General features: G+C 36.1%; 1 protein-coding gene across 1 annotated transcript in view; it reads left to right on the forward strand.

Annotated features, from left to right (window-relative positions):
* The window catches only part of DNHD1 (dynein heavy chain domain 1), a 109,119-nt gene that overhangs the window by 17,422 nt on the left and 73,128 nt on the right, over positions 1-18,569 (forward strand). The window contains exons 7-10 of the mRNA XM_051990811.1: positions 1,616-1,772; positions 11,905-12,159; positions 12,245-12,382; positions 12,719-12,770. Of these exons, the coding sequence (XP_051846771.1) occupies positions 1,616-1,772; positions 11,905-12,159; positions 12,245-12,382; positions 12,719-12,770 (602 nt within the window). The remainder of the gene's footprint in view (positions 1-1,615; positions 1,773-11,904; positions 12,160-12,244; positions 12,383-12,718; positions 12,771-18,569) is intronic.

An 18,569-nucleotide genomic window follows, 5' to 3' on the forward strand; every position in this document is an offset into this window, starting at 1 on the left:
TTAGATTTGTTTTTCTAGATTTCCTGTTTCCTTTATTCTCCTGCCTCCTTGAGTTTTTACCACAAATCCTCACATCCTAATATTTCCACCCCTTGCTCTTATCTCTTTTTTCCTTGACTGGGCTACTATAAGCCTCTGGCTCCTTCTTTCAGTCCTCATATATTTTCCTTTAAGGAGAGTAGGGTAGCCAAGGAGAGTCTGGTCCAATCTAGTAAGCATGTAGTATTTTGCCTCTCATAAGCAGCTGGTCTTAAAGAGTAAAAGCCTAGTCTCAGTCCTCAGGTTTTCAGGAGGAGGAACTCAACTCCACAAGGTACTTTTTCTGGGGTCAGAGAGTGAAACTGGTTTCTTTATGATAATAAGCTCAGGTATGGGAGAGAGGAGAATATGTGGTTATTGCCTTCATGGAATTTATTCTCTCTATATAAGTGGCTCAGGAAAAGTAGTGTTACCTGATGCTAGCCTAGATAAAGTATTTTTTTTTTAAAGTTATAGGTATACCTCTTTTTATCAAGTCCTGTTCTCCATCTCTCACCTCTTGATCTCAATGATCCTCTTTCAGCAAGTGCTACAAATTTTTTTGCTGAAGAGATCAATTCCAGTTTTCTGCTATGCCAATAAAGGCCAATAAAAGTCCAGGTACCACATCATGGGGGGCGGGGAGGAGGTAGGAGGAGAAAGAGAGGGAAAGGGAGAGAGAAGAGAGAAGGTGAGAGAGAGAGAGAGAGAAAGAGGGAGGGAGAGAGATGAAAAAGAAAAGAGAAAGGAAGGGAAGGGAAGAAAAGGAAAGGAAAAAAGGGAGTGAAAACTCAACAGGAATTATTCTTCTATCTCCATATAGATCTTGGTTTGTCCAGATCTTGAAAACAAGATGAAAAGAGAAACTAGAAGGATACCTAGTCTCAGGGGATAATTAGGGAGTTAAAGAAGTGGGAAGGGGAAGGCCCAGAGAAAATATCTTGTGGGGTTGAGACCTATCCTAACTCCTTCCCCTGAAAACCTGAGGGCTGAGACCAGGCTATCATTCTTGAAGATCAGTTGCTTAAATGAGAGGCAAAAATGCTACATGTTCATTAGGTTGGGCCAGACCGTCCTCGGCTATCTTATTCTTAAAGGAAAATGTTAAGAGGACTGATAGAAGGAGTGAGAGAATATAGTAACCTATTCAGGAAAAAAAAAAAAGATAAGAACAAAGGATGGAATGATTAGGATGTGAGATGATTTGTGGTAAAAACCCAAGACAGTTTACTTACCAAAATCTTGGTTCTGCCTCTGAAGTTTGAAAATAATTTTAGGACTCCTTCACCAAAAAAACTAAATAAAACTAAATAAACAATTTGTACAGGAGAAATTGACAGTATAAATCAGATTATTTGGGAGATGGTTCAGTTACCTAGATCAATCAAGAGAAGAAGATTGTTTTCTGATTTCTTAGAAGCTCCAAAAACCTAAGACATAATTAGACTTAGGAAGGGATACAGAAATTCTGCTGGTAAAATTTCTTATAGATATTCAGAGAAGGAAAGTGGGAAGTCCACAAATGACTCCCGTCCCTTTGTGTAGGGGGCCCCACAAGAAATTTTGATCTTAATAGTCTATGGGCCTTTCTTCACAGGTTTTTGCAAGAACTACATTCTGTTTCCTGGCTGCCCCAGGAGGAAAATCGATGTTATACACTAACAGAGCTGCAGCGGGCCCTGGCTAAGATGAATAGAGAGGCCTTGAAGGTGTTGCGACGTTATCTCCGCCTCTCTGCAGCTGTCCTCCAGTTGGTAGGCTTTCTAATCCCAAATAGATATCTCAAAACCATTCATTTTCTGTCCCCAAGGGTTGAAGATAATATAGCATTGATATAGTAATTTATGGTTTGCAAAATGCTTTATAAATATCTCATTTTAGCTTCATAATAACCCAGGAACATAGGTACTATTATTACTTGCTTTTTATAGATGAAACTTGCTCTTGCTCTGGCCTAACCTGTTGCCCCTTACCAAAGTGCTATTGGGCAGATCTTTGTGCAACTTGCTGAGGAGAAACTTTGATGAAGGACTTATCATGGACAGGGCTTTGACTCAGTCTGAGGAGGAGAGAAGGGAGCTACAAAAAAACGACTGATTGCTACCCTTTTTCACTACTACTCTGTTCCTTCGGTTACCAGTTCACTCAAATATCATTCTCTTGCCTTCCATCTCCAATTCCAAAGTCTCATCTACTCTTTTGGGTATGCAAATGTTCTTTCAAAAAGTAATTTATTATGTACTTTAAGCAGAGATAAAACCAGTCAATCATACACATAAAATGATTTAAGTTTAAAAATGAAATTCTACATAAAAATCCGTAGTAGCCTATTCATTACTCCCCTCTATCCCATTCTGTTCTTTTTGTCCACTTATGTTTGTATTTGTATGTGTTTAATATATCTCAAATGTCTTATACTTTAAACTGCATTGCCAATATAGTTCTTTGTATAAATTTTTTAAGTTATAATTTTTTTCAATTACATGTAAAAAGAAATTTTTATCATTTAATTTTTTAATGGTCAAATGGCAGTTTTATTTATTTGTTTTTGGTTAAATTTTCAAGTTCTGAATTCTCTTCCTCATTCCCTCTTCACCCCACACTAAAGAAGGCCACCATTTGACACAGATACATATGTAGTTATATCATATATATATATATATATATATATATGTATATATATATATTTCTTTCCATGTATTTATCCATGTTAACCATATAATGCATACTTTTATTTATCAGTTCTTTCTCTCAAAGGGGATAGCATTTTCCATAATAAATCTTTTGGAACTTATATATATATGTATTTTTTTTTAAATAACTTTTTATTGATAGAACTCATGCCAGGGTAATTTTTTTTAAAATAATTTTTTATTGATAGAACGCATGCCAGGGTAATTTTTTACAGCATTATCCCTTGCATTCATTTCTGTTCCGATTTTTCCCCTCCCTCCCTCCACCCCTTTCCCCAGATGGCAAGAGTCCTTTACATGTTGAATGGGTTGCAGTATATCCTAGATACAATATATGTGTGCAGAACCAAACAGTTTTCTTGTTGCACAGGGAGAATTGAATTCAGAAGGTATAAATAACAGGGTAATTTTTTACAACATTATCCCTTGCATTCACTTCTGTTCCGATTTTTCCCCTCCCTCCTTCCACCCCCTCCCCCAGATGGCAAGCAATCCTTTACATGTTGAATAGGTTACAGTATATCCTGGATACAATATACGTGTGCAGAACCGAACAGTTTTCTTGTTGCATAAGGAGAATTGAATTCAGAAGGTATAAATAATCCGGGAAGAAAAACAAAAATGCAAGCAGTTTATGTTCATCTCCAGTGTTCTTTCTTTGGGTGTAGCTGCTTCTGCCCATCTTTGATCAGTTGAAACTGAATTAGCTCTCTTTATCGAAGAGATCCACTTCCATGGAACTTATATTTGATAATATCTACAATCATTATATTTCTGAGAGTAGCTAAATCATTCATAGTTGATTATCAGACAGTGTTGCTGTTAAAACTGTGTAAATGTTTTCCTGGTTCTGCTCATTTAACTTTGCATCAGTTCATCTAAATATTTTTCTGAAATCCTGCTTATCATTTCTTATAGCACAAAAAATAGTGTTTCATCACAATCATATATCACAACTTGTTTAGCTGTTTTCCAAATAATGGTCACCCCTTCAATCTCCAATTCTCTGGTGGTTTTTTTTTTTTTTCCTGAAGCCATCCTTCCCTTTCTCTGGAGGGAAAAAAAGAATCTGGTGGTATCTGGTGCCTTCTTCCAGCATTATAATTTTCTTACTACTTTTGAGTATGTTTAGCTCTGTCTTCCTCTTTCCTTATTTTAATAGACCATAAAATCTAATGCCAGACTATTTTGTCTTGATTGCAGCCACCTAAAAGCTCTGTCACTTCTACAATTTAAATTTTTTTTGAAAACTAAACTATCATACTTTGTATTAATACAAATTCTCTTCTCCTTAATAATGCAGAATTTCTTGTAAAAAGTAAGTTTATGCACTTAATTTTAAGCATCAACAAAGCTAATATGTTTATAGTTCCATAAAGTGGAAAATTATGTTTTACATAAAAATCCAAAGCAGCTCCTTAATTACAACTAATGTATTCCCATCAGTTGTTTCTTGTTTGTTTGTGTCTAGGTGTATATGTATATATAGATATAGATATCTATATATCTATGTATCTATGTCTACAGATCTGTAGATCTATGTATCTATTTATATATACATATACACATATATACATGTAAATATATTTCTTCCTTATAGCTAAATTGTTGACTTTTTTTTGGTTTTAGTTTTTTCTCTTTGAATTACTTTATAAACGTTTCAAATTTCTTCATTATTATTCATACTTGTAATGTTTTATTGTGTTATACTATTCCATTGTATTGACAGACCATGATTAAGAAGTTTCATTAATTTTTGAACATTTTAGTTGTTTCCAGTTCATGGAGTGATGTGGTGACTAGTGCTTGAACCTCATCTTCTATTTAAACAGGTGGAACCATGGATATATATAGTATCACTTAGAAATGCTGTGTCCTACTATTTTTTTCTTGGAATCTTATCCATTTAGGATTATGACTTAACCAATTCTTTTAGGAGCTCATCCCCCAGCTTAGCTTTTTCACTCTTTCTTGTCAACATATTATTAGAGGATTGTTATCTTAGTAAACAATTCAACTGGATTAGGCATAAGATTAATAAAAACAGAAGTGTTTATTTCATGTAATATAGACTATATTTTGTATTCAGTTCCCACAACTAGTTTACTCTTTTAGGCTTGCATCATTTTCTTTCATCTCTCAGTCATGTGATGGGATTAAATCATGAGACCTAACCCAGAGTTTTGTTTTATTTTAGACTTCCTATCTCCCAATGAAATGGCAGCTGGATAGATGCAATTTAATAATTAATTTAGAAAGCACTATAGAAAACTACAAGATTCTTAGAGACACAGGCATATGGACAAATAGCAAGGAGGATTCTGACTTCAGGGTCTTGGTAATTCTGCTCCAGGATTTAGAACTTTACTGTACTTCACATTGTTCCTGCAGTCCCATTAATAAAATAAGGTGGGGTTCAAGTGCCAACAAAGTTAATGCTTAAATAGTGCTTCCTGTTTATGGATCTAATATTAAAAGTTACAGGGAACAAACATAGCCCCTGCTGCCCATATGTCTTTTCCATACTGTTTCTTTTCCTTTCTTATACTCTTATGTGGTGATGTCTCCTGCATAAGAGTTGTTCCTAAAGTCTACCAATCAAATCCAATGTTATTATCATGTTATCATAAAGCCCCTTATAATTTCTCAAATAAAATTTACCTTTCTAGGTTTTTTTGACTATTAAAATTTCAAAAATCTTATTCAACTGTTCTTTATATCCTTAACTGTCTTCTTCCATTAAAGATCTATTTTTTTCCTTGTAGGAACTTTGAAGGGTAAATTATTCTCATTTAACAAGCCTATGTCTCTTATCTTTTATAATATTGAATTTCAGGATTACTTCTCATCTGAAACTGTTAGGTTTTGAGTGACTCTGCATGTGATTCTTTGGTTCCTTAATTATTCTTATCATTTCCCCCTGGCTGCTTGCAGTTGTTGTTGTTGTTGTTGTTTGTTTGTTTGTTTGCTTGTTTTTTTCCACTTGGAGGGTTTCTTTTAGGAAGTGAGCAAGACTTTCTATTTTCTTCTTTGCTTTCTAATTCTGAGAGTAATTCTAATTCTGGTGTAGTTTTTACCTGTTTTGTATATTTCACCTGTTTTGTATATGCTTAAGCTTTTTAAAACATATCCATAATTTTCAAGGAGTCTGATGATTCTTAGATTATCTATCCTTTACGTATTATCCAACTAAGTTGTCTTTGGTAGAAGATAGCTTATGTGGATCGGCCGAGCGAACATAATAAAGATGACAATACTCCCTAAACTAATCTATTTATTTAGTGCTATACCAATCAGACTTCCAAGAAAATATTTTATTGATCTAGAAAAAATAACAACAAAATTCATATGGAACAATAAAAAGTCGAGAATCTCAAGGGAATTAATGAAAAAAAAATCAAATGAAGGTGGCCTAGCTGTACCTGATCTAAAATTATATTATAAAGCAGCAGTCACCAAAACCATTTGGTATTGGCTAAGAAATAGATTAGTGGATCAGTGGAAAAGGCTAGGTTCACAAGACAGAATAGTCAACTATAGCAATCTAGTGTTTGACAAACCCAAAGCCCCTAACTTCTGGGAAAAGAATTCATTATTTGATAAAAACTGCTGGGATAATTGGAAATTAGTATGGCAGAAATTAGGCATGGACCCACACTTAACACCAAATACCAAGATAAGATCAAAATGGGTCTATGACCTAGGCATGAAGAACGAGATTATAAATAAATTAGAGGAACATAGAATAGTTTATCTCTCAGACTTGTGGAGGAGAAAGAAATTTGTGTCCAAAGATGAGCTAGAGACCATTACTGATCACAAAATAGAAAACTTTGATTACATCAAATTAAAAAGCCTTTGTACAAATAAAACTAATGTAAACAAGATTAGAAGGGAAGCAACAAACTGGGAAAACATTTTCACAGTTAAAGGTTCTGATAAAGGCCTCATTTCCAAAATATATAGAGAACTGACTCAAATTTATAAGAAATCAAGCCATTTTCCAATTGATAAATGGTCAAAGGATATGAACAGACAATTCTCAGAGGATGAAATTGAAACTATTACCACTCACATGAAAGAGTGTTCCAAATCATTATTGATCAGAGAAATGCAAATTAAGACAACTCTGAGATACCACTACACACCTGTCAGATTGGCTAAGATGACAGGAAAAAATAATGATGAATGTTGGAGGGGATGCGGGAAAACTGGGACACTAATGCATTGTTGGTGGAGTTGTGAACGAATCCAACCGTTCTGGAGAGCAATCTGGAATTATGCCCAAAAAATTATCAAATTGTGCATACCCTTTGATCCAGCAGTGTTTCTATTGGGCTTATATCCCAAAGAAATACTAAAGAAGGGAAAGGGACCTGTATGTGCCAAAATGTTTGTAGCAGCCTTATTTGTAGTGGCTAGAAACTGGAAAATGAATGGATGCCCATCAATTGGAGAATGGCTGGGTAAATTGTGGTATATGGATGTTATGGAATATTATTGTTCTGTAAGAAATGACCAGCAGGATGAATACAGAGAGGACTGGCGAGACTTACATGAACTGATGCTAAGTGAAATGAGCAGAACCAGGAGATCATTATACACTTCGACAACGATATTATATGAGGACATATTTTGATGGAAGTGGATTTCTTTGACAAAGAGACCTGAGTTTCAATTGATAAATGACGGACAAAAACAGCTACACCCAAAGAAAGAACATTGGGAAACGAATGTGAACTATCTGCATTTTTGTTTTTCTTCCCGGGTTATTTATACCTTCTGAATCTAATTCTCCCTATGCAACAAGAGAACTGTTCGGTTCTGCAAACATATATTGTATCTAGGATATACTGCAACATATCCAACATATAAAGGACTGCTTACCATCTAGGGGAGGGGGTGGAGGGAGGGAGGGAAAAAAAAATTGGAACAGAAACGAGTGTCAATATAAAGTAATTATTAAATAAATATTAAATTAAAAAAAAAAGAAGATAGCTTATGTTTTCTTCTGTTTTTTCAATCTTTTCATTTTTTAATAATATTTTGTTGTTGTTGTCTCATGGAGCCATTCGTTTTTCTTTGATATATTGTAATTTTTATGGAATCTGCTATTTTGGCAAAATTTGCCATTTGACTGTGTGTGTGTCTGTGTGTGTGTGTGTGTGTGTGTGTGTGTGTGTGTACACCATATAGGTTATATATGTCTGCATGAATTGTCTAAATGTGGTATGTGAAAGGTGTTGATATCTGTCTTTGGAATCTTGTCTCCCTTTTCAAGGGAGATCACAGATTACAATTTCTGTCTTAAGGGGAGCAGAAGAACAACCTTGAATCTGAATGCTCTGTTCTTTAGTCTCTAAGAAGAGTATTGGCCTAGAATGATATCAATCTACTGTGTCCCCTTCTCTCCTCCCCACTTTGAAATTATTTGTCTAAGGGTAAGATTTAAGTTCAAAACAAAAAGCCACTTCCCTTGTAGTTCCTAAAGAAGGAGAGTTACCTTAAATATATCCATAGACTTAACTTCTTCCTATGGAATGTTAGTTATATTAAAGATTATCATAGACAGTTAATAGGTATCAAAACATATAGCAAACAGAATTCAGAAAATTTATATAGATTAGAATTAACAGAATATAGAGTGAATGGGCTTTTTAGATTAAAGTGAGATGAGATTTTGTTATAATCCTTACAAAGTGTTAAGTCGATAGAAACAATGTTTAAACCTTTTAAGAGTTTACACATTAGAGGTCACACATTAGAGTTCACAAATTCGGGAGATTCACAAGTCAGAAACCCACAATCCCACTCTCTCAGAGGAGGAGTCAACCTTTGGGTTCACACCTTTAAGAAATCATATATAAGGAGCTCCTGGAGTCAGTGGAGAGGAGGAGAACCAAGATTCAGAGGGAGCTGGAGGCGACAAAAGACAAGCTACAAGAGCTCTTGGAACCAAGGAGGGAGATAGGCCTCTAAGAAAGCTACACGGGCCCCAGGAAAGAGACAAGACTTGGAAGGAGAAAATAAACATTTGGATTTTATCCGCTGGCTGTATTTGAGGTGATTATTACTCTGAACTGAAACTAAGGCTGCCTCTAGAAACCTCCCCAAGAAACCTGCTCCCAGAGAAGGATCATATTTTAGAAAAGAAGAGCACACCACAAGATTTCAACTCAAACAAGAGAAAGGTCCTGATCTTTCATCCAAAGGAAAATTATCTAATCAGAAAAGCTTGAAATCAGGAACTTATTGAGGAGTTTTCTTCCCTATGTCTGCTATTTCCAGAGACTGTTTCTTTCTCTCCATATATTCAGAATTAGTCCCCAAAAGACTAATTTTTGGAACCTAATATATCCTTTTGATAAATATCTCCTCTCTAAAATTCTGGCACCTAAACTGCATTTTCACATAGACATGTACCCTGATGAAAATATACCATATTTGGAAGCCTGATTATACAAGTTTCTCTTTTAAGCTATTTATTCTCACTATTTCACTGTGTTTTTTTTTTTTTCAGAGATTTTATTTAATTTTTTTTATGTCTAGCATAATTTCTTTTAGGTATTTCCACAGTCCTTGTGGAAAATTTACTTTTTCCTTTGCAATTAATATTGAGATATTTTCTCCTTCTAGATTGTATTTTTGTATATTAAAAATTTTTATAGCAGCCTATATCTTCCCTGTAGTCATCTCTTTTAGATTTTTGTTGGGGCTTTTTACCAGAGCCAGACTCTGCCTTCTTTGGTACTTTTGAGTGATGTGGTCAGTTCTTTTTGTCCTTAGTTTGATTTATCTGAGCTCCCTGTTCTAACCGCTTATCTTTCCAGGTTAGGCCCCCTTGAATTTTTGAGGTTCAAAATGCTCCATCTTCAGGATACTTTGTGTTCTCAGGAGTTCCAGGGAATGTGTTTCTGGCTGAGTGCTGCTATATCTCTAGACTGATTACTTGGAAGCCCTGTAGCTTCTAAGATAATCTTTGTGGGTCCCTTGTTCTTCAACGGATTTATCAAGTAAGTCCTTCACTCTCTCCGACTGGGGAGAGAGAATCTTATCACCAATATATATGTCTGGCCCATCTCTTGACATGTTAAGAACCTGCTTATGTTGGCAGGTCCCTTGCTGACAGCCTTCTTTACTATTGCCTCAGGCTTTCTGGCTGATAGTTTCTTGATCAATTTCCTAATCATTATTTGATCTGATGATTTGTTGTTGTTGTTGAGACAATTGGGGTTAGTGACTTGCTGAAGATCACCCAGTTAGGAAATGCTACTGATGATTTTTTTAGATTTTTGTTTGAATAGATTTGGGGGAGCTGAACTGCCTTTATCGTCTTAGGCAGGCATCGTTGGCCAGAAGTCCCAGGTCTAGACATCTAGCCCTTCACTACCTCCTGAGTTCAGTTTTTGCATCATTAGCTACCTCCTAAACATATCCAACTGATATCTTTTAAGCATCTCAAACTCAGCATGCCCAAGACAGAATTCATTATTTGTACCTACCCACTTATAACTCGTATAAATTTCCCTTTTCCTTTTGTGGACCCTGTCATCTCTTCAATCAGGTTCACCACTTCAAGTTCAGTTTAATTACCTCATTGTTATGCACCCTATATATACAATCAGCTGTCAAGTTTCCTTATTGGTTTCCTTGTTTCATGTCTAACTTCTCTTCAATACATTCTCTACAGTTGTGAAAGTGGTACTCCTAAATAACAAGTCTTACCATGGCACTTTCCCCTGCTCCCTGCTTCTTGAAATAAACTCCACTTATTACCTCTAAGATCAAATACTGATTGACCTTAATCAGTGTGTTTTCCTTTCTCAAGATTTTTGTATCCCCAGCACCTAGAACAACCTCCAGAACATAGGAACTGCTTCATGAATGTGCTGATTGTTTAATTGATTGAGGAGGGAAGGGGTATCATTGGTCACTTGTCTGAAAGTCTTCAAACTTGGACTTTCCCCAGCTGAGTTTTGGTTCTCCGTATCTGCTTAGGACAGCCTAATTTGTTCAGATAAAGTTAGAGCCTTCTTAGTCTCTTTTTAAGGAAGAAAAAAGAAACAAGGAAGAGCTATATATGTAATCCTCTCCCACTTTATCTTAGCCCCAGTTGCTAGCTAACCTTAATCGCTGAATGAGTGTTTTCTCAGTCCAACTTGTTAAAGACCTTGGCTTGGAAAGGTCTAGGTCTCCCATTAGATTCAAGGCCATCTCCAGTCATCCTGATCTATATCTGGTTCTGGAGGGGAAAGTGAGGCAGGTGACCTTGTCCAGGCCTCCCTCGCTCCAAACCAATTTACTTGCATGCCGTGGCATCTTCTTCCTAATGTCTTGGTTTTTGTGAATGAAGGCCAAACAACAGTACTGTGTTTGGTATGGAAAGCCCTTTACCATGGATTCTTACCTGGCTTTCCAGTCTTATTCAGTATTACTTCTCTTCACCTATTACACATTTCAACCAAATTGATCTTGTTCTTCACATAGTACATTCTTTCTTCCATCTTCATGTCTTTCTATAAGCTGGACTCCTTATCTCTCATCTCTTCCTTTTGGAATCTAGTTTCCTTTAAATATTAGCTAGAGTGCCATCTTCTACATGGCACTTGATTGGGAGAGAAGTAAGGAATGAAGGAGAATGAGCCATTAGATTTGGCAATTAAGAGATTGTTCTTATTCTTGAAAAGTTTTAATGGAATGATCAGTTAGGCAAAGTTAGGATTACAAGAGGTTAAGGAGTGGATAAAAGGAAAGGAAGTAGAAGCAATCAATGTAGGTGGGTGCTTCCTTTTGTTTTTAGGAGTTTGAGGAAAGGAAGATCTAGACTAGAAATTTGGAAGGATGGTAAGGTTAAGTGAAAGTTCATTCTCTTACTTCTCTTTCCCATTGGGCCTTGTTTTCTTCCCCATCACCTGCCCTGAAGCCATATCTTTGGTCTCATAGAGATAGGCAAACTTTAGAAATTGAGTTCAACACCCTGATTGACAGATTAAATAAAACAAAACTTGTTGACTTTTAGATTTTTAGCTCTATACAGATCTATCCTTTTTTTCTTTACTTTTCTAAAAGGTTGTTCTACTTCACGTATTTTTGCTGCATTGTATATAAATGGTCTGGACTTTGGGTTATATTGGACTTATAACTGGGTTGGGTCTGTGGCTGTGCTTTACTGTATTTCCATTTTTTATGCCAGGTGCATGAAGACACATATCGCATGCGGCAGGGCCTCCAGGAGCGAGTGGAGAGTGTCTCTGAGTACAGTTCAGCAAAGGGCTCCATGTACCGAAAGTGGTTTCGTCGGCAGCAGCTAATGCAGAAGCTGAACCGAGCTGAGCTGTGGTGGCAACTTTTGGGGCGCCTTGCCTGCCTTGTTGACCTCATGACCTGTCAGAACCTCATTTCTATTTTGGAGAACGAGCTGATCACATTTGTTACTTGTGTCCAACAGGTAAGAGCAAAGCACTATGGGTAAGTACAAGTTCAGGAAAATAGAGGTTAGCTCCCCAACGATTTTTGTTGGGTATCCTCTCCAGGGTCCAAGGACAGTTGCCTTGCTGACAGGAAAGTTGGCCTTTGATGAAGATGGAAAGCTACGTGTGGTGCCAAGAGCAGAACAGATGGCTCATAGTTTATCTGAGGGGTTGAAGACTGTGGTGACCTCAGCCCTAACGGTAACTGGACCAGGGGTGGAGTTTGAGAGGGAAATATATTTCTCTGTCACCTAGTATCTGGGACAGATCTCTGCAAAGTTGTAGATATTAGTGTGGCCAGGCCCTCTACTCCACCAAAATTCTGTGTGGTAGGAACTCTGTCCTAGCTGTAGCTCCTACAGTCCTCCATGTACCTGAAATATATTTCTGGGGGCCACCTTGATTCCCACCGCCCTTCTTTCCTTTCTTATTTACCATCACCACCACCACCATCCATTCAAAGTGCCCACTGCCCTAATGTTCATTACCTTCTCTGTTCTTATTTTCTGCATTTTCTTTGACATCCTCATTTGAAAGGTCATGAAGACGGCAGATCCTCAAACCCCTGTACACCTTTTCCAAGCTTCAGGTATGTAACAAAAAAGACACATTCATTTTGGCCCTGGCTGAGGCCTGACCAAGCTTGGAATGATGAGCAGGAGAAGGGGGAACCAGGGCATTGGAGGAATAGGGGGAAAAGTGACATGAAAAAATTGCCTAGGATAGGTTATAGTGGCTTAGCTCCTTCCTTGTGACTCCAGAAAAGAGTTTTATGGAATTTGTGTTTAGTGAGAGAGTCGATCCAAAGCTCTGAGAGTAAATATTGAGCAAATATTGGGGGGGCAAATGAAAGTGTGATAGTGGAGAGAGTTTTTAAGAATATTCATAAAAGTAGATATTAGTAATCTGGTCTTATTTGGAGTTCAGTCTTAAGAGTTACTATGATGCTCTTTTTACAATTTGGCTCTTCGGCTTCAGGTATTGTCTTCTCTTTGTCTCTACCAGTTCTTTCTCATTGGGCCTTGTTTGCTTCCCCATCATCTACCCTGAAGCCAGATCACTGGTCTCACAGAGACAGGCAAACTTTAGAAATCGAGTTCAACACCCTTGACAGATTAAAAAAAAACCCCAAAACAACTTGATGACTAAGCTTTTTAGCTCTAACTAAATCTGTTGATGTCTTGACTTGAATTTAAGGGTTTCTTCTGGATCAGTGCTGAACTGGACTTTCTATTCTGTGGGCTCATCTTAGTTACTTGGCTCCTGAAGGAGAAATAAATTTTTCTTTCTGGCTTCAGGTTGCTTGTATTGAACTTGTACTTATTTTTGTTATCTCTTTCCTGGAAGTTTCTCTGCAGATTTTTTCCCCTCTATCTTCTCTTCTTTTTGGTACCTTATAAACTGATACTTTAATTGCCATTAGGAGTTTTCCAGGCAGATTAGTTTACGAGCACTGTAGCCTGCCTCTAAAGGACTCTTTAAGACCCAAATTCTGTCCTATATAGTTAGTACTATCTCTGAATGGGGTGAGGCTTGGAGAGAGGTGAGGGAGATTGCATAATCTTATAAAATCTATAAAAATCCTACACTTGTGAGAGGTCCAATCACTATACTGTGTACTCTCTAGCAGTAACTTTCAGAAATATAAACAAAATATTGTACTCTATGCACATGCTGGGTCAGGTAATGATTGAAAATGTGCTTAGGGATTAGGGTTGCTGTCTTATTAGAGAAGTACAGAAAAATGTCTGATTATAGGGCCAGATAGAGATTCCCTCTATTACCAAACTGAGAGCTTGATAAGTGTCTTGGAGAAATTTGGTTGCCAATTTCCTTATCTCCCAGCATTTGTTGTTTTGCTAAAATTGTTAATGGATAGGTTTCCTATCTGACGGGATCGGCTGTTCTCTGGACCACATTTTATCTTATGGCACACAACCTTACTGCTTAGCAACTTAGAAAACTTCATATGAGGATGCTAAAATTCCTTTTATGACTCACTTCACAAAGAGTCAGTCAATGCATGGCTCCACTGACTCTGAAGGGGGTGATGATTATTGATTGAATATGTAAGTGTAACTATTAGGTGTCACTGTGCAGTTCTATAGCAGGTATAAGGAAGTCAGGCTGGAGAGGGAAACCAAAATAATCGATTTCCTCTTTATTTTCCAACCTTCTTTCATGACTAATAATTATAACTGGAAAAATTATGAAGAGGCTTGGAATTCTGTTTTTTGATGTTTTAAAATCATTCATAAAACTAAACAATAGCTTGGTAAGTCTCCAAAAAACAAAATTTGTGCCCCCCCACCCAAGTCCCAATATGGAAGGTGATACTTCCAACTTATTTGCTCCTTGCATTCTTACACCAAAGTTAAAGCATATCAACAATTACATATCCTAATCATCATCACCTTTTATAAAAAAGAGCAAAATCTATATAAACCCCTTAGCATGTACCATGAAATAACTCAATCAATAGCCATTTATTTAAGTGCCTGTTGTATGCCAGGAACTGTGTTAAACCTTGGGGATACAAAGGAAGACAAAAAACAATCTCCTAACCTTAAAGAATTCACAATTTAATGGAGAAGATAACATACAAACAATTAGGTAGAGACAAGCCAAATACAGGATATATAGGAAATTGTTGTTGTCTCAAATAGGACCAATGATGTCAGGCATGTTTAGTTTTGACTTACAAGTGGGATTTGAATTGGATTTAAGTGAGACAGAGCCTCATTCTTTCCTCCAGTCTGCTGCATCCAGTAGCAAACCATGAGTCAACATCCCTGGCAATGGCCCCAGGGTAGTGAGAAACCTTGCCTTTTTAAGCTAAGGTCTTTCCCAAGTCTCAGTTTGTCTGAGGCAGTACTCATTCAACAATTAAAGCCTAGATTAGAATTGAGGCAAAAGATGGCCTTAGTTTGCCTCCACAAAAGAATCAATTAGGAGGGGAACACATTTTTGACTAGAAGGCTTTAAGAAAATCAGGGGGATGGACTGGAGTGGGGAAAAACTTGTGGCAGATGAACCAACCAGCAGGCTATTGCAGTAGTCCAAGTGTGAGATTAGGATGAGTGTAGTAACAGTATTAGAAGAAGGAAGGAAGTCTATTTGAGAGATGTAGGAAATCAAGAGGCTTTGGCAAAAGATTGGATATGGGGTGTGAATAATGGTGGTGAGATGAGGATGATATCTATGAATGTGGGGTAGTAGGATTATGTGGTGCCCTTAGCAGTAATGGGGATATTAGAAAAAAGGAGAATTTGGGTAGAAAGATAATGAGTTCAGTTTTGGACATGTTGGTTTTAAGATATCTATAGGATCTCCAGCTTCAGATGTTGGAGATGTGAGACTGGAGTTCAACAGAGAGGATAGAGTAGGATAGGTGGATCTGAGAATCATGAGCTTAGAAATGGTAGTTAAGTAATCACCTTCATAGAAAGAGAAGAGAACAGGCCTAGAACAGAGTAATAGTACCAACAAAGACTGAGAATAAGGGCCAGCCTGAATGATGATTAGGAAATCCAAGGAGGGCTTGTAGATAATGAGAAGTTAAGGAGGCCTAAGAAGAGCCTTTTTGCATGGGGACTAGGCTGGGACCTATAGCTGCATATAGGGCAGGGAGCAGGAAAGAAGTGAGTTGTTAACTGTGTTGACTTAACCCTGGATCCTAGCATTAGATCTAGTTCAGTAAAGGGTCTTTGAAGAAAGGCTTAAAGACTAAATTTAATTGTAGATTAAATAATCCTAAAGAATTTATGTCAAGGAATAGAAACAATAATCAAAGAAAATTATGAGATAACTCAAATATGTGGAATACAGCTAAAGAAGTACTTAAAAGAAAATGTGTCTCTAAACATTTTTATCAAAGAGCATGTTAATTTATCATACAACTAAAAAGCTTAAAAAACAAAGAAATTTTGAAAATTTTAATTGAACAGCAAAACATTAATTTTAAAAATCAGAGAAACAAAATTGAAGGCAAATAGTCCTTATTTAATTAATGAATAAAATAAGAAACTGTTGTAAAAAAATAATTCACAACAAATGAAGGAAAAATATATATAGGAAATTATTAGAAACAATTTTGCGCATATATATGTATATGCCAATGAAACTTAGAAAAAGAAATTGAATAAGTCATAGACTCCCCCCCAAAAATCCTTAAAACAAATTGGAATTTAAAAATTATATCAAACAGTCTCAGAAAAAGTCCAATGTGGTATTAGCTATTTGAAAAAAGTAGGAAAGAAATGGGTCTTATATTACTTTATATGATACTAGTATAGTTTTGATAACTAAACCATAAAGTAGTAAAACAAAGAAAACTGCAAAACTGAAAATATCTATAATAAATATGACAAAAAACCTAGAAAATGTATTACAGAAATATATCACAAAAATGATACATTCAAATCCAATTAGATCAAAGTTGGATTGTATCAAAAATACAGTTGATTATTCTTTTTTCTTTTTGTTTTCTAGTTATACATTTACATTAGTTTTTTTAGTACACGTTTATGAGTCATGTTGGGAGAGAAAAATCAGGACAAGAGGGAAAAACGACAAAAGGAAAAAAAAAACAAAAAAAGGTGAACACAGCATGTGCTGATTTACATTGTCTCCAAGGTTGTGTCTCTGGATGCAGATGATGTTTTTCTATTCAAAGTTTATTGAAATTGCTTTGGAACATTGAATTGTTGAGAAGAACCGAGTCTTTTCATAGTTGATCATCGCATAATCTTGCTGTTACTGTGTACAATGTATTCCTGGTTCTATTTGTTTCGCTCTTTTGTGTATATCTTTCCAGGCCTTTCTAAAATAGTTTTTTTTATAAAATAATATATTCCATTACTTTAATATACTATAACTTGTTAAACTATTCCCTAGTTGATGAGTATGTATTCATTTTCCAATTTTTTGCCACCACAAAAAAGAGCTGCTCCAAACATTTTTGAATGTGTGGGTTCATTTCCCTCTTTTGTGATTTCCTTGGGATATAAACCCAAAAGTAGCACTATTGGATCAGAGGGTATGCATAATTTTATAGCCCTTTGGGCATAGTTCTAAATTGCTTAACAGAATGATTGGATCATTTCACAACTTTACCAGTAATGTATAAATTTTTCTTTTTCCTATATCCCTTCCAACATTTTTCATTATCTTTTCCTGTTATCTTAGTCAATCTGAGAGGTGTGAGGTGGTACCTCAGATTTTTTTAAATTTGCATTTCTCTAATCAAGAATGATTTGGAGCATTTTTTCATAAGATTATAGATGGCTTTAATTTCATCATCTGAAAATTGTTCATATCTTTTGACCACTTGTCAATTGGGGAATGATTTGCATTTTTATAAATTTGACGTAATTCTTTATATATTTTATAAATGAGGCCTTTATCAGAAACACTGGCTGTAAAAATTTTTTCCCAGCTTTGTACTTCCCTTTTAATCTTGTTTGTATTGGTTTTATTTGTGCATAAAATTTTAATGTAATGTAATCAAAGTTGTTCCTTGTGCATTTCATAGTGTTCTCTAGTTCTTTGATCATAAATTCCTCCCTTCTCCAAAGGTCTAATAGGTAAATTGTAGAGGGCCAGAACTCTGGAGAAATATACTTGAAATGAGGATACTTACAACAAGGTGTTAACTCAGTGTGATTGATGAGATGATGGCTCTCTAGTTTACATATACTTAGTATTTAGCATGGTGAAGTAATGGTTCTACAATTGGCACATATTCAGTATGCTGTAATGATGTAATTGTAATAGGGTATTTAAGGCCTGAAAGAACTGGGGACACAGAGTCAGAGTAAACAGCCTAATGGAGACAGACTGTGGAGGAGAGACTGAGTGAGAAAGAGTGTGAGAGTGTGTGTGTGTGTGAGCTCGAGATCAGACTCCAGACTCAAGAATAAAGACTCCAGAATCTATCCCTGACCACCCTGGTGACTCTTTTGCTAAGACCAAGGTCTATCCAGAGATCCTTAAGAAAGCTATCTCGGCCATTACAGTAAACTACACCTTCTCTCCTAATTTGCTTATGGTATCACTCTTTACTTCCAAATCATGTACCCATTTTGACTTTAGTTTGGTATGGGATTGATTCAGTATTAAGAACACTGAGCAACATGATTGACTTTATTTAATAATAATAGCAACAGGTTTTTTTTAAATTGCTTTTTATTTACAAGTTATATGCATGGATAATTTTACAGCATTGATAACTGCCAAACCTTTTGTTCCAATTTTTCCCCTCCTTCCCCTCACCCCCTCCCCCAGATGGCAGGATGACCAATACATGTTAAATATATTAAAGTATAAGTTAAATATAAAATAAGTATACATGACCAAACCGTTATTTTGAATAACAACAGTTTTTATC

The sequence above is a fragment of the Antechinus flavipes genome, chromosome 3 (genome assembly GCF_016432865.1).
Source record: "Antechinus flavipes isolate AdamAnt ecotype Samford, QLD, Australia chromosome 3, AdamAnt_v2, whole genome shotgun sequence".
Lineage (NCBI taxonomy): Eukaryota > Metazoa > Chordata > Mammalia > Dasyuromorphia > Dasyuridae > Antechinus > Antechinus flavipes.